This window comes from Onychostruthus taczanowskii, unplaced genomic scaffold (assembly GCF_017590055.1).
Source record: "Onychostruthus taczanowskii isolate IOZ18803 unplaced genomic scaffold, ASM1759005v1 scaffold42, whole genome shotgun sequence".
In the NCBI taxonomy this organism is placed as follows: Eukaryota; Metazoa; Chordata; class Aves; order Passeriformes; family Passeridae; genus Onychostruthus; species Onychostruthus taczanowskii.
The window spans coordinates 3,839,154-3,856,409 of NW_024501682.1; the positions used below are offsets into that span (position 1 = coordinate 3,839,154).

The 17,256-nt window shown below is 39.7% G+C and overlaps 1 protein-coding gene across 1 annotated transcript; it reads right to left on the reverse strand.

The window, feature by feature from the left end:
* Positions 1-588: 588 nt before the first annotated feature.
* On the reverse strand, positions 589-17,204 carry ABCG5 (ATP binding cassette subfamily G member 5). Its single transcript, XM_041413557.1, has 13 exons — positions 17,083-17,204; positions 16,335-16,456; positions 15,753-15,889; positions 15,440-15,538; positions 14,346-14,478; positions 12,862-13,001; positions 11,163-11,292; positions 8,381-8,594; positions 7,913-8,118; positions 6,954-7,092; positions 3,763-3,948; positions 1,887-1,999; positions 589-773 (listed from the first exon to the last, which is right to left on the reverse strand). The coding sequence occupies exons 1-13, from the start codon at positions 17,202-17,204 to the stop codon at positions 589-591; spliced, it is 1,926 nt and encodes a 641-aa protein (XP_041269491.1).
* Positions 17,205-17,256: the final 52 nt, after the last annotated feature.

The following is a 17,256-nucleotide window of genomic DNA, read 5'->3' on the forward strand; positions in this document are numbered from 1 at the left end:
CATTTACAAGGCAAAACCAACTTGTGTAACTTTGATACTGCTTCAAAATCCTGTACTCATCAGTTGTATAGTGTGTATGAGATTAAAGTGGAGTGAGTTCTTGATTCTGTCTTTACATGTATTTGGTTTGCTTCCTTTCTACAGATTCCTCAAATGGTATCAAAACAAGGCATAAGACTGAAAATACAATCCTAGAAATGAGATTTACTAGCAGTTGGACCCCTCTACTTACTAGTATAAAATAGTGGGGAAAAAAATTAGAGCACCATTGCTACATTGTTAAAAATTGTCAGCAACAGCTGACTAAATTAAATCAGAAAGCCCTTTAAAACATGAAATACTGTTGATTATGGCTGATCTGGAAATCAGCCAGAAGAGAGGGGTGGGGAACACCAATATCAGGAGTCATTCACACTCTTAAGAGAACACTGGTTTTCAAGGTGAAAACAAACATGAAAAAATGAATGTGTTTTTATATGTGTAATCATTTACATTCTATCTAAAATCCAACAATATAGGCCTTCGACCATAATACAGATAGAAGTATAGTATTAGAGACTGTTGGAATTGCTACTTTTTCATTGTCTGTCAGTAATTCTCTCTTAATTTGAAGCTTAGAATTGCAATAATGGCAAGTACTGGTATAAAAGCATAAAGTATGAGGAAATCGACTGTGAACCGGGACAATGCCCCGGGATAGTTTTCTTCGATGAACCGGACGCCTTGAGAGAGAACACATGCAGCATTATTTGCAGTGGAACTGTTGGCTCCACCTGTCAAAAGAAACAATTTCTTTAGTAGGTGAATCAGTAAAATTAAAACTCAGACTCCAGTCTCTAACTCATGCCTTAAATGCACGTCTCCCTGACATCACTTCCATGCAGAACCATACCCACAGCAGTATTTCTCATCGCTCTGGAATAAAACCAGACAAGCCCCATGTTTCTGCAGTTAATCCACGACATACTTTTTGAAGGGAAGAATAAAAGGTCACTAGGAGCTCTCTCTTTTGTTCATGCCAAACAAAGATTTATGGCTTTTCAGACACATTATCTGCCACATTGAGTGGAATCAAGAAGCAAGTTGCCCCATGTGGTAGACTTACAGTGTTCATATGTGTTGAGGGTTCCAAAATGCAAGAAATGGTGACTGTCTGAAGGGTACTAATAGAGTCATGTATTCGTTTTCTAACCATTGTTGATCTTGTAATAAAGAGGTGCAGGAGAGATTAATAGATAAAAAACATGTAGCTTTGGAGAGGAGCACAGACACCTGGCTACAACACCCCAATTATCTTAGGGTAGATTCAAAGGTGTAAGTTTTACCCCACTAATGTGTATTAGCTACTACCCCTGCCACCATGATTGATTCTCTTGTTTTGCAGGTTGTCTTCCTCACAACCAGCAAAGCACAGCCTGACAGACCCAAGCTGCTCAGTAAATACCACGGAAACACATTTGAATTGAACCCTCTGTAGTATTAGAGGAGATACCTGGTCAGCTTTTTGTTACCTCTCAATATTCCCTCCACTGACATTGATCTTAGATTGTGCAATCTTCTTGATGCTCTATTTGTGTAACATTGCACAAAATAAATTTCCAGCCTGTAATAAACTTAGCTTCCGAAATTCCTCCAAAGAGGGGATAAGAGAATAGGTGAAAAAGAGGAAGGTGGAAGAACTGGAAGAATGGGAAATGGTTGGAACAAAAGAATCAAATTCTGCTCTAACTTGCTGGTGTGGCATTATAGTCTTCACTAATTAGTAAGTTCTTTTTAGCAACTCAAAAGTTACATTTATTTTATCAGGATACATGTACATAGAAGGAAAATAAGCATCAACATCTCATTAAAATTATTTATAATGGACTTTTTTTTTAAACACTTACCACATGTGAAGTTTAAGCCATAAAATTCATTGACTACAAGGACTTCACTGCTGTATTTTTGAAATGTAAGAAAACTAAGTAGTTTCAAAGGTGTTGGCATTTCTTCAATGGTCCTTAAAGAAACAGAGAAGTTAAGATGGCTTTTGCTACATACTAGGAGACCCCAAATTAAAACAAGCTCTCATTGTTTGTAACCTGTGACAAAAACAGTTCTTGTCTCTACCTGTAGGGTTTTCAAACATAAACTCCAATTTTAGGGCTAAATGATGAGACAACCATGAAGGCTGTCCCTGACTTTGGTAGAGTGTCACAACATTCAGCCCTGACTTGTTTATGAACAGTCAAAAGAATTCTACGGTTGTTTGCTGTTCACATGGCAGTGACAAACTGAAAATGACAAGACCCAATATAAACCTTACTTGCAGAAATGTGCTTTCGAAGTAAGAAACCACCACCCCTCCCTCCATCTTCAAAACCAAGTAATACTGAATAGGAATTCATTGCTGCAATAATAGCAAAGCAAAAATGAAGCAAAAATAATGAGAAGAAACATTCAATAAGACAGGGAAATTTCAGCATCTAACACACTTCAAGACTTATAATTCAACAACAACAGCAACAAAAAAAAACCCAAAAAAACCCAAAAAACAAAACAAAACAAACAAACAAAAAAACAACCCAAAACCAAACCAAAAAAAAAAAACCACCAAAAAAAAAACAAACACAAAAAACAAACAAACAAAAAGAAACCAGGAAAAACCCCCAGCAACCAACCTAAGTCTCAATGCTATTTTTAATGTCCTTCACTGCTTATGAAGATTAATCAAAAATATTCATAATATTAATGAGCAAAGCCTGTGCTGCAAAATAAGCTTAGAAACCGCTCTAATGCTTTTAACTTATCATTCAGGCAGCTTAGAGCGGTAGCAGGAATAAACGTCTTTCACTGTAAACACATATCTTCCTGAAATTAGGCAGGGACCAAATAAATAGACATTAACCTAGCTTTATATTGTAAGTATGAGCTGAGATCTACTTTAAAGTAGAGACAAAGCATCATCAACTTTGTAAAGACTCAGATGGTTTTCTTGAGGACAACACCATGTGTTGTTAGGCTTACTTAATTTTCATTGGGAGGGTCTCAGGTAACCATATCCTACTTGCTGAATATCTTAGGAAAACTGCTTTTTAACAGTTACACGTTATTCTGGTACATCCCTCAAAAAAACTAGTAATTTCAGTATTGACAAATACAAGGAGAAAACTGTTCAAACTTCACAATTAAACACAAACCCATCTATCTGCACAGTAACAGAGCAAGTGGATCATGATTTTCCTGCATATTTACTACACTTCTCAATAATTTTTATAGATTTCAGTCTACAGGTAGAAAAAGGGACTGAAAAGTTTACTGACTAAACTGGATAATAACACCAGTAAGACAGTTGAGAGCAACTGCTTTTTTAAACCAGCATTACCAATGTTTAATGTCATAAATTCCAGCAGTTACTAAAAAATGTAGGAACAGGGATTTTTGGTAGGCTCCTTTAATGAGGACAACATGTTTTTTACATACATCATCATGTCAGCAGCAATAAAATAATTCAGACGAGCTGACAGATATTAATTTTTCAGTTTTATCTTCAATGTGTTTGCAAAAACTGGGGGAAATTTCAATATCTTTGTTGGTATCTAAAGATCCTAAGTGTCTGGTTTTATGTTTAGTACAAAGCCCAATATGTAGCTCTGCCTCTGAAGGAGCACAGCTGCTCTTGCTTTTCCATTGCTACCTGTGCTTTACTGGATTTCTGCAAAACCAACTCTTCCACATCAGTGTTAACAGCAACACTGTAACAAAGCAAGATTTTTTTCCTACCTTACTAGTCCTGTTCCCACTATCACACCAGCTGAATTAAGTAGCACAATGCCACTTTGGACTCTATTTGGGTCTTGAACCATGCCAAGTACAACAAGTGTTAGTAGTTCACCAATCATGTGAGACGCTAGGACAACAGCAAAGAAAATTCCAAATCTGGAAGCATCAGGATACAATCCTGTAGTCCTGTACAAAGAGGAGCAAAAGAACAGTTAAAAAACAATGTTTGAGTAGTAAACTTGGAAAGTAGCTTTTACTTTTTTTTCTATTTGGGTTTTTTGCAGTTATACCTCATTAGGTGAAGAGTTTATGCCTTAATCCTTAGTATATTGTTTGGAATCTAAACACAAAGGACATCCACTTACTATCATTATGTAAGTGCAGATACATGAGGTTTTCTCCATCTAGATTAAAGAGGGATATGCAAAGATGTGATTCTTGTAGAAACCCAGATTTTTTCAAGACAATCACCACAGCTTTTCTATTCCTTAAACTAACCTGCTGCTTCTTGTAAAGTCTTTGCAGTGGGAGTCATTAATGTAAGTCACATATTTAAAGAACATCTTTATGCAGGTAATTAACAGATGGGATTTTGCACTTCTTGATAATGTGCAAGCAAACATAAGCATGGATATACTCAATTAAATGAAAAACTAATTGAATTCACCACCCATGTAATTCATACCAATGGAATTTCCCCCATACTCCTGCATTCTTTATTGCAACATGCTGTTCTCAGTTTTCCGCTAGCTAACCCAAGGGAAAGAGTCCTCTCAATCTATACTCAAGATTAAAAAGTTAAGAAAAGCCTGCAACTGCTTGACAAACTTAATTCAGCTTTATAATGTATGTGACAGATGACAAAACCCTTTATTACACTGTGACACATTACTCTTTTTCCAAAATACCTCACACTAAAATTGCCTCATACTAGGTGCACACTGCATGCTTTGCTTAGCTCACAAGCAGCAATTCGACATTCAATTTTCTTTTCTTTGTTGCTCAGTGCAAGACCCTATGTTGTTTTTTTTAAATCCACCATGTTCGAATATGGTCTTAAACCAGAAGTATCAATTTTCTCATAAGCTTTCCTGTAGTGTTTTTTGTAGCACCAGAAAAATTTATAAATAGATGGGTGAACATTGACTCTTCCAGCATTAAACACTCAGCAAGGCAGCAGGTATTTAAAAACTTTTAAGTGCAGATTGGTGCAGAAGAAACAGCTTTCCAAAGTCCTACCAGAAAACTATCACCTCTCAGCCACTCTAATACTTTACACAGATATATGGAGACAGAGGCTAGTAAATCTGGGGTATGAATAGAACAGAAGAAAGCCTAAAAAAAGAAAAAAAAAAAACCAGCCCAAAGAGAGAATATTACAGCAACAGAATAACAACATGATGTGGACTGTCAGAAGATTTCCCAGAGGTACAGGAAAATCCGCACAGACAGGACATTCACTTGATTGCAAGAGAGGCTCTCTTTGAACTTGGCCAAATCTGCCTTGTGTCTGATCAGAGTTTGGGTCTGCCTGACCCAACTGGCTGACTCCACAAACACAAACTCTATGAGAAATGGCTTGTAAGAACACATGCCAGAGGCTGTCAAAGCCTCTCAAAAAGTTAGGCCATTTGGGAAAGTTCAGTCCTGCATAACAACTGCTAAAATTTCATCCAGAAACTGCTTGCCCTGAGAGGTCTAAGAGCATTGTGAAATTACTTTGACACATCCCTGATGGCTTCCAAACAACTGCAATATTGGAAAGATAATACCTGTAAATATTATCCATTAACTGGAGCCTCGCTATTTATTGTTGATTGTGTTTGAGCCAACCAAAACACAGGGGCAAAGTCTCTGCCCATTTGGATTCCCTGTTTGTTATGGAGTTGAGAGTGTCATTGAGCCTGGAAAGCTGCTTTCAAAATGGCTGTTATCTTGGCACCAGTCACAAACAGAAGGTCAGCACAGCACTTAGTAGAAGGAAGAGCAATTTCTGTCTGTCTGTCTGTGAAACAAAGGCTTCTCAGGGAGCCCTGCCTCAAGCAGGTAGCACTGACAGCTTGCAGAAACAAAAGCCCAGGTAGCTAAGGGGATAAAGGTGGCTACTTTTCACATCAAACTACAAAACAACCTGTCCATGCAATGCAAGTCCTCATGCCTGAAGTTCTCTTTTCATTGAAATTTCAAATGGAAAGCATTAAGTAAATGCTGAGCACTGCCCCTCATTGCCTACTATAGACCATAAGGAAGAAGAGAATAATCATACATTTTTTCTGAGTTTTTCCAGATTGGGGGAAAATTGCTACAAAATTCCCTGTGCAGAAATTCTAATTCAGAAGTCCAAGCAATTTTATGTAGCTCTACTTTATCCATTTTCCATCCATCTTACTGGAAAGTAAGAGCACTAACATGCACAGCTACAGCAGAATGGCTTCTGCACTTTAGCTCTTTCATGAGGGTGTATCCACTTATGACTTTTGAACAGCTCATCAGAGAACATGGATCCACACAACTAAGCAAGCCTGCTCATCACTTGTACACAGATTACTACAGACTGCCAAATGATGGCAACTGTCCCAGGAAAACTAAAATTCACTTTCGTGCACCGGACATCTCTCAACATTAGAAAAGAAAAAGGCTGAAGGACAGAAATTTGTGCTTTTCTCTGGAGGGTGTAAGAAGGGATCCAGATTTCACCACTTACATATGCTGAAGCTAAACCCCAATGTCCCAGGAAATAAAAAGTTTTGTTACTGTCACGTACTTACAGCTGACATTCCCACTTTGGAGTTTTTTTTGGTTTTTTTTTTTTTAAATTTCCTGTCTTTCTACAGCTGTCATTCCCACTTTGGAGTTTTTTTTGTTTTTTTTTTTTTAAATTTCCTGTCTTTCTAAATGCAATGTAAAATGACACTCCCTGCTTTCAATATGACAAAAGGATGATAACTCTCCCAGGTTCATTAAAACTTTCCAAGTTACTTAGAGAACTGGTAATTTACTTACTGGGGAAGTGTTTTCAGGTCTACCTGAAAGAAAAGGGCTAAATTTGTGTCATCTTTCCTTATGCTTTCCATGTAATCATTTTGAGAGACAACAGCAGGAAGCCAAGCCAAGAGGCCTTTTGCTGACATGTTAACTGACACTGGTAACAAAAACAAAATGACAACCCAACAGATGGTCCAAATGCTTACCAGTATATGAAAGTGCTGAAAATGGCCACACTGATGACACTGAAGGGCAGGAAATGGACTATATAAGCTACAAGCATTTGCCATTTCTTGTACAAGCCGTCTTTACTTTCTTGGTCACTGATAGCACGTAGAGGTGGGACTGAATTAAATATATAAGAAATTAAGTAAATTACCATTAACAGAGAGAGCAAGACTTGTTGTTAGCAGAAATGATCTGAAGCACAGGGACAACTTTGAGAATATATCACAAACATTCTGCCTAAACCACTCTGATCCCTTTTCCCACCACTATAAATGCAAAGCATGCTCCCTGCAGACTGCAAACATTGGTAAGCTTAATGAAAGAGGCCTAACTTATCAGAATGCAGGACAGCCTTCTCTTTTTGCATATACAAATTAAGAACATGAGAAAACCTCTGTCACTGGCTAATTTATTGAGGTGCTCTGATTTCAAGCTGATGACAGCAGTGTATGCTCTCTACATGAGCAAAACAGTTTTTAGGGCTGTAAGCAGAAAATACTGTTGCTTTCAGTATGGCACCTGTAAGAGAAAAATCCTTTAAAAATGTAATCATCACGTAATACTCATAAATCCAATTATGCTTAATTGCTGTCAAAGCTGTTTTGCACTTCCATCCTTTCCACAGGTCTTGTTTTGAGCTCACTTAGATATCAGCTAGACCTAGACTTTGTCTTGCCTATAAAATGCTACACACAGGGAAATCTTTTGCACAGTTTAGAATAAAGCCTTCATAGACAGGCCAGCTGTAAAAAAGAAAGGCAGGGATCAGGGCATATACCCTTAAATTCCACTGAATCTTGTGCTTCTGTATCAACTCTGACATGACCTAGACCAGTGAAGATCCTTTAAATGAGTATCTTCAAAAAATACTTTTTCTTATTTAAGACAGAGTGGCAGCAACAGCTGCTGCTGCATGTAAGACAGGACAGAAACTCACACAGGGCCACAGCATTGAGCATCCCTGTGTAGGGGGGGGCACTCACACACTGGTAGACAAGCCCCACACGGTCCTGCACGGCTCCCTGGGCCAGGTCATTCCTTAGTCTAAGAAGGAAAAAGGCTATGAACAAGCCAAATAACACGTTCTGGAGGAGACGCATGATGATGCCTATCTTATCTCTGGAGAGATTTCTTGTTGTTCTCCTGATAATGAAACAAAACAATAACAAAAGGCTTGTTAGCTACAACGGAACACATGTTGGTAGGGTATTAAGCTTTGAACAAATCTTAAGACACACAGGAGCTTATATATTAAAAAAGACTAGGGATAAGTACGGTGGGACATCAAATAACCAAGGAAGTGCATCTCTACGTGGAGGGGAAACCTGAAAGATTAATGGAAGAAAAAAAAAACTGCTTTAAAGGAGGGCAGGGGGCACTAGGCACGGGGGTGGAGAAGTCTTACCGTAAAAGAATCGCTATTTGGTCAAAGCCACTGGGTGAGTCTTTGTTTTTGAATGGTATTGGTGGCAGCTCCTTCACATACTTTGTTTTTTCAATGGCTGCCAGTACTTTGCTAAAGATCTCTGAGTTTCTGTAGGCTGATACAAATTGCTGAACCCTACTGTAGGTTTCAAGTTCATGTTCCTTGCTTCGGGTGTCCACAGATGTCAGATCCACTGTAAAATGACAAAGCTTTTACTCTATATACACATCACTTTCCCTTCACACCTTTCCCCCGTGCAACTAACTTCTTCTTGTCTCCATTCTAAAACACGCAAAGATTAAAAGGTCAATTTAAAGTATTCAAGGCTCCTTTCCCCTTCTGTTAGATGCAGCAGGAATTAATTAACTGTGCAGCCACAAGAAATCTGTGTTTTGTGACCTCTGTAGGACCCTGCAGTTCAGGTCCTTGATCTGGAAAAGCAAGGCCTAAGCACTGTGCTGGTCAGACCTTCAGCACTCTCCTTGCACAGCAGAGAGCTGTAGAGAGCAAGACAAAGCACCAGAGGATGAACATTTATGAAGATGAAGAGATCACTTATCTGGTCGTATATTTCTCAGGTTTTCAGGCAAATGCTCAGACGTGGCTCCATGGCTCCCCCTTGTTCTCTGCCCACTCCTCCATAACTATGGAGCTTTATTTTTTGCTTAGTGTCAACTCACACTGTAGAGACACTGCTCTTCTCTCCTTGAGCTGTTAATGCTTTGTTGCACTGGGTGTCACCTACCTCCTTTGCAGACATACTTCTCTTTTAATATAAAGTCAGAGGATGTTCAGCTGGCCAAATTCCCCTAGCAGGCTCAGCCCAAGCTGAAGGAAGTAATACTGACTGCCATGGAACTCAGGAAACGTAACTACTTCACAGAGTTAATGTTATTTTCTAGTAAGTCCCCCTAAACATACTCCTGGCACCAGCAATTCTTTTGCTGACAGATGGGAAATTTGTGTGCTCCATTTTTACAAGTCATACAGATTCAGTAATAGTGCTAAAACACCTCAGAAATTTCCCTTTTCCCTAACAGCAATGAATTAGTCAAGGTTTTGAAAACTGGATTGTTGTTCTCAGCAATATTTGTTCTTACCCTGTTTTATATTACTCTTCTACATCTGGTAAGATGTCTTCATCAGTTATTTATTGCTAAGGTTTCTCTCATCCTTAGATTTCAGTTTTGTAATGTTCTGTTCAACTTCAAAATGCAAATTCAACAAAAGGAGGCCTTGTCCAAGATTCTTAAGTTTCCTCAAAATCTGAATTAGGCTTATGAATAGTCCCCTGGTGTTCTAAAAGCTGGAATTCATCAGAATTGTCTTTAATGGTAAACATTTCCAAAATGAAGCCTTTGCTTTTACAAATGTGAACATCCGAAAGGCAGAAACACTCTTTAAAACTTGGCCAGTGTGACTTGCTGGAAGTCACACAGGAAATAAATGGCAACTGGGTGTGCTTTAAAAGAATTGTAACAATGACTACAAACTAGACCAACTAGCTAATGCCTATCATGCATTAGTACTTTTTACAAACATGTGACAGTACAGCAATATAATCCACACTCAATACATAGGATATATTTTCCTCTGTTGCTGGTGTAAATGATGTCAGAATCTGTCCCTTCACTCACATCAAATCACACAAAAAAAATATAAACTACCAATTTTCAAAAGACTAAATATTCTGATGATTCTTTGCTGTAATCTGTATTTTTTTCCTTTCTTGTCACATTCAAAGGTTGACATTTGAAGAATGCAGTACTCTCTTTACCAAGCTTTTTTAAAAGTGGGTCTAAATCTCAAATCATCTATGCTTTTCAATACTATTCAAATTCATGAAGGCAAAATTATCCTCACTGTCATACCAGTATTTTCAGCTTTATCCCATTCCAGCTTCATGTCAACAACCATCCTCTCTTCCCACTGAGTTTAGAATGCCGTGTAGACAATAGGAAAACACTGCCTGCTCTGAATGCAGCTTTTTGAATTGGTCAAATTCTCTAGTTAGTGTTCACCTAGTACTGCCAGAAATTAACCTAACATGTGGGATTTAAACAGAGTTATGTAAATGGCTGCTTATCTGTACTCACACAAACGCATCAGCATTCTCTTCAAACCTGTGCCTGTATGGATCAGGGACATGGATGTCCTGCAGCAAAACCAGTCTCATCTAAAGTCTCCTGCTGACCCTTTTTTTTCATCTTGAATTGGTAAAACAATACTCGCCAGCTTATGCCAACAGCTATAATCATCTTGCTATCATCATCTACTAAAGCATCCATTCTGTTCCAGTTGTTCACCCTGGTATTAGCAACTCCCCTAAATTTTCAGAAACCTCAAACTTAGAATTCCTGGAAACTGATGCCTCAAGTCATCCCATATTTATTCTACATCCTTCCCTCTACACAACTCTTTTAAGTTGCTTGGCATCACGGAGTCCAGAGGAGCATGGTATTTTCCACAGTTTTGGAATCACATTAATTTTCCAACATCTAGTGCACAGCCATAGGGAAATGCCACCAGGAATCCACAGGTTTCATGAAGTTGAGATTCTTTTTTTAGTGGTAGTTTACTCCTTTACTGCAAATATGGCTATTTTATGGGGTCATTAGGAATGACACGGGGCCAGCCCTCTCTCTGAGCTGAAAATAATTAAAAAGTTGGAGCAGAATTCACATACGTTTTTATCTCTGGAAAAATTTTAACCTGGGGAAAAAACCAAATTGTTTTACCAAAACAACTTAGACAAACTTACCATAGAAGTCAAAAGGATTTGATTGTTCAGGACAAGAATAGCCACAGTCACTAAAAAATGAGATCATTTCCATAGGGTTCCCACAGAAAACCATTTCTCCAAAGCTCATGATGGCTATTTTATCAAATAACTGTTGGGGGAAAATTAATATATTAGCAGTATGTACTAAGAATCACAGAATATGCTGACTTGGAAGGAATCCATCAGGATCATCAAGTCCAACTCCTGGCCCTGCATAGGACCCCCCAAGAATCGCACCATGTGCCTGAGAACATTGTCCAAAAGCTTCTTGAACTCTGTCAGACTTGGTGTTGTGGCCACTTTCCTGGTGAGCCTGTTCCTAACCACCCTCTGTGTGAAAAATCTTTTTCTAAGATCCAACCTAAACCTCCCCTGTCACACTTCAGGCCATTCCCTCAGGTCCTGTCACCAGTCACCACAACAATCAGATCAGGAGTGCAATCATTCTTGAGTACAGCTACTGTCTTGGTAATAGAAATGCTTTGATGGGAAAAATAGTTTTGACACATTCAAACTTCCTTACTGTATTTCTCCCAAAAGACATTTGTCCTTTCTTTTACTCCTCTCATTGGTGGTTATGCAAAATGACACATCTTTAAGCTCTAGTGGTTCTCAAAACTGTCAATGACAACAGCATACAGAGGCAATCCACAAAAAGAGATGTGGCTTTCTGACTTCACTTCTAATACACCTTCACTTACTGACTGACCCCCTTTGGTGCTTAATAGCCCCAGTCTGTAAAACCCCCCAAATTGTTGGCAATATTATCCTGAGGTGCTTAAGGACTCTTAACAGCACTGCTCTTCAAGTGAACATTTGCCAGGGCAAGGTTACCACCAGCTATAATCAATCCCTGTTCTCAAGACACCAGGGCTGCTTTCAGTCCAGAAAAGCACCGCTGCTCCCCTTAGGCTCCACAACCATTTACACTCCATTCAGTCAGCCAGGAAAGAGGAGTTTTGCATTCATGTGGCAGATGGTGGACAAAGAGCAAAGTGAGAAACAGTAAAGGGAAGAGAGAAATGCTCTCTCCAGCCAAACCCTGCAAGGCAGGACTGCCTCACCACACAACCAAAGTGTACACACATGCCTTGTCTTTACTTCTCCCAGTGGTTTTGGTTTGGGCACTTGCATAACACAAGTGTTAGGCACACAGACAGACTCCACACTATTGCCTATTCATTAGGCAATGTGTGCCCCTAAGTGCCCTGCTGTCGCCCTGATTTTGTAAGACTTTGTTAAGCCTTCTGATGTTTACATTCTTTCAACAAACTTTCTCACACACAGTTCTGTAAATAACCTATGTTTTGCATTCTTTCATGGAGGTGGAGAGAATTGATGGACCCTTGGTCTGTCCAGTGGCATTGGAGAGGTGGCACTGTCACCCTCCAATCCACTGTCACCTTTGGAAAACTATAAATGTTGGAATCAGAAAATAAAGCTTCCTTTCTTTTTTGTTCCCCTCGAAAGCAGCAGTGTCTGTGTCATCATTTCGTGCCTTATCACAACACCCTGTGACTGGGACAAAGCCAGAGTTGCAAAGTTCAGGAGAAGCCTCTAATTAAGCAAAGGAAAGGAAAAGAGGCAGCTATACTGGATCTTGTACTTCCATCCTGAAAAGAACCTAACTACTAAAAGGTCAGGTGGAAAACCCAATAGTGGAGTAGGTATCATCTACCTTGAAAAGTTCTGAGCGAGGCTGATGGATTGTAAGAATCACAATCCTGTCTCTGTGTGCAAGCTGTGAGAGAAGCAAGACAAGCTGGTTTGCAGTCAGGCAGTCCAGCCCTGTCGTTGGTTCATCAAGTAGCATGACCTCTGTCAAACAACAAGGAGTAACTTTAAAATTCAAGTACATCAGGAGCAAATGGCATAGCTTCTGCCCTTAAAGCTAATTTGGCAAATAACACAGAAATTACTTTACAGGTGAAGTTTCACACACAAACCAGGGTATGCACAGATATTGCCATGATGGGATCTTTCAGTTTTATTTAGTTTCAGTGGTTCTGTTTCAATGACTAGGAATAAGGACATTAAAAAATAGTTCAGAGCATAATACTGCTTCTAAATTCATGTGAAATCTGAAAATTACCAAAATAGTTTTGATGCACACATCTGCTTTCAAGAACAACAATGATAAATTTCAGCATTTACAAAATCGTAAATATAAGCGACAAAATTAGCTAGGAGTTATATATTCTGAATTAAATTTATATATACATTTTTATATATAAAATTTGTTATTAACAAACCAAGAATTCTTAAAATGCAGCAGATGCAATTCCACAGATTTAAGCAGATGTTACTGCCTTTTCTTCATTATTTTATTGCACATGAAAGGGAAAAACTTATCATCAAATCCATTATTTTTATAGAGATGACACGTAGCACAGAAGAGGGCAGTCCAACCTTGATCAGGGTACGAGGGGAGGAGTTTTCTCTCCAGGTTTATCTACACAGAATTACTATAGTGTTTACTGTAGAGTTTAGTGAGGTCCTGAGCAGCAACCACACCCCAGGAGTCTCCAGTAGCAGGGATGTACCTCACTGTGCTATATGAGCTCCTTCCTGCCTAATATGCAGTTGTAGCACATCCACATGGCTACAAGGACTTCAGGATCCAATAAACATGTGCTGTACATTCACGCCATGAGATTCTGGCACCTTCAAGAAACTCTCTCAAAACTGACAAAATTTTTCCCATGGGTAATCCTTCCTCAGTTACTCAGCTTTGATTTCCTTCACTGGAATTTTTTTGGCACTGGAACATACATGGCACTCACACATAGATTGAGGGGTAGCTACTCCACTACAAGGCTCAGTGCTTGCACATGTACAACTCTAATATACTCAAAAATGATAAATTAATGGGCCACAACCAACATTTGGGGAGAGTGAACCCAGAAAGCCTTAAAATGGATAAATCCAAGTCCAAACCTATGTTCAGTCCCTAAGATTTTTGTCTGCTTTCCAAGATCAACTAACAGATCAGTGGCAGACCTCAGTTACTGCTTATTCTTTCCTGTCATCACTGGACTGGCTTCTGCTGAATTAAAGAATACAAATGCTTTTGTATTTTGAAGTGGTTTACAGAGGCCTGTGGTAGGAGCACAGTGTGACACAGCCTTCTTTTATTTTGAAAATCCATGCAGTGGTACTTACTGGGATCTTGTAAAAGCTGCGCTGCAACCGATACCCGACGCCTCTCACCCCCAGAAATTCCTATGACATTCCGGCTTCCAATTAATTTGTCAGCAATGTGGCTGAGACTCAGCTCAGTCATAACTGCATCTACCTAAAAAATAATTACAACTTCAAAGCACTAAACACAGTCCAGCTCAGATACCTGTGTGCAATGGCAAAAAACAGGGAAAAAAGGATGCAATTTTAAGTTACAACTTTACCAATAGCCTGCTTGCCTCCATTCTAGTTGGACGGTATCGGGCCTAATTTATATTTGATTAATTTTAATACATTATTTAAATTATTAGTTTTTAAATTTTTATTTCAATAAAATTTTACTGAAATTAGTAAATTTTAGCCTCACTTGACATTAAGAGATTAAGAGTTCAGAGGTGACTAGAAGTTAAGGTATGGAGCATAATGTGCTGCTCTGGCTTCCAAAATCAGGGAGCAGGAAGGCACATCAATTCTGGGAAAGTATAAAGTACCGAGTAGAAGTCTGGGGAAGAGAGAAGATGGAAAACAAGACTCTCTGGTGAGAAATATCCAATTTTACTTCCAATACAATTAAAAAAGAGCCCTTTAAATAAATCTGAAACACACTGATTTCATCAAGAAAGTAGTTTGTAGGAGGTTCAGTAGAACAGTGCTTTTTTGAGCTGTTGTGGTAAGTGAGAGATATCCTACAGGAGACAAGAGTGGTCCATGAGACTTGCCAGCACACATGGGCCTAAATACCCCAGAGAACTGAGGTTCCCCTCTGGGGAAGGGGAACCGACCTCAATACCCAGACCAGCACCTCCTGCAGCAGTAACTGCTTCAGCTTCGGGTGGGAGCGTTTTGTCCCAGCATAACAGGCATGTCCTGGGGCACCAGCACAAGCTCCTTGAAGGGGAGGCACCACCACACAGCTTGTGCCCTACTCCTCAGCAGGGGGATTTCTCCCCATTTGCAGAATGACAATTACAAAACCTCATAAACATAAAACTCAGCCGTGGATGGAAAGTGCTGCTGGTGCAAACATTACAAAACATTCTGTACGGCTTTCTGGTGGAAGACTGTAAAATACAAACCTTCTTTTTGATGGAGCTGTTGGAGCACTTCTTAAGAGTTAGTAAAGCCGTGTAGGTCAAAGACTCCTGTACAGTGAGAAAGCTTAACAAAGTGTCACTCTGGAAAAAAAAGTGAAGAGGAAGAAGGAGTTAGTCCCATAATAATTAAAATTTTGTCCCTCTTCATGCAAGCCTAATCATTCATACAGCTTATTAACTGATTTGTCCCAAATTTCCTAGTAAAATCACACTCACATTACACTACTCCATTACACTAGCAATTTTTTTACACAAAAGGAAACACAGTACACAAAAAATAAATGTAGAAATCAACCTGTGACACGTAAGAGAAGCAATCTCTGAACTGTTCCCTCTTCAGCTGACGTCCATTCACATACACTTCACCAAAGAAGTTGTCTTTATGTCCCAGTCGTCCCGATATTGCATCCAGAAGAGTTGTTTTCCCAGATCCTTTCAAACAAAAGAAATTAATCATGCACTGAGATGAATTTTATGATTCCAAGAGTGGTAGCCTGAGTTGGACACATACAAAAAGCACAAAGTTGGATTTTTTCTCAATAACTTTAAAATAATAGGCCCTGAAAATGCAGCTAATTAAGGGAAAGTAAACGGGAAAACTAGAATGCAAATTAGCATTTAAATCATAAAAAAATTCACACTCTGCAGTGAAACATTTGAGTTTTGAAGTAACCTTGTCTGTTATTGAAGTTATAATTGTTAGTTAGATGACAGAAGACTGAACTCTGAAAACCAAGCACCATTTTTGCGAAGCAGAAGTTAAAATCAGCCACAATTTCATTATTTAAAACACAGACCTCAGTCACATTCATGTCACTATGAAAGTCACCAGTATTAACTGTGATCTTATTTAGTTTGAAGTACTGGAACAACTTACCAGAATTTCCTAAAATCCCCATAATCTGGCCACTTTCTATGTGAAATGAAACATCCTTAAGTATTTGCCGGGTCCATTTTTTACAATATAAAGAAAAGTTCCACCATGGGCCAACACGCTCTCTTGGAAAACAAACACCAATAAAAAAATTAGAGAATATGTAAAAATTTTGCATAAAGCAAGTGAATGGTTCATAGCTACTTCCATGTTGGATGGGAGCTGCAAGGATTTTAAAATATGGAAAAATAAAAATAAAAGTATTTTCTCCTTGCCCTTTCACCTCCTAAGGCTTCAACTTCGGCATTACCTGGAAGATAAAACGAGATCTGAACACGTTTTTCAGAATGATTGCTCAGAAGCTTTTGGACTACAACCAAAAGGGCAGCCATGAACTGTGGCTTTATTTGCTGCTGATGTTTGCCAGCTATTAATCCACCTGTCCCTTTCCTTAGTGCCTCGTGTTATCCCTCTGGCAGCAGCAAGAAAGGCAGTGGGAAAGGGCACAACGTTTGGAAATCTCTAAAGCACGTCCTCCAAAGACCGTGAAGGGGATGCGGTGGGGCTGCGGAGGGCTCAGCCCTGAGGCCGAGGGCCCGGCGCCATGAGGGGGCCCGGCGCCATGAGGGGGCCCGGCGCCATCGCTGCCGCCGTGCCGGGCTGCGGCCAAACCCACGGCACACAGGGCCAGCCCCGCTCCCGCCGCCCCTGGCCGGAGCAGGGATCCTCCACACCGCCCTCCCAGCCCTACCTGATGGTGTAGGAGACACCCTGGACGCTGATGCTGTTGGGGAGCTGCTCCACAGCCATCCCCTTGCCTGTGTGCCCGATGCTGCCGCTCTTCTCCAGGGTGGGAGATACTCTGCCCGACATCCTCGGGTGCCGGGGCTCCGCAGCCTCCCTGCGAACCTCACGCTGCTGGCCG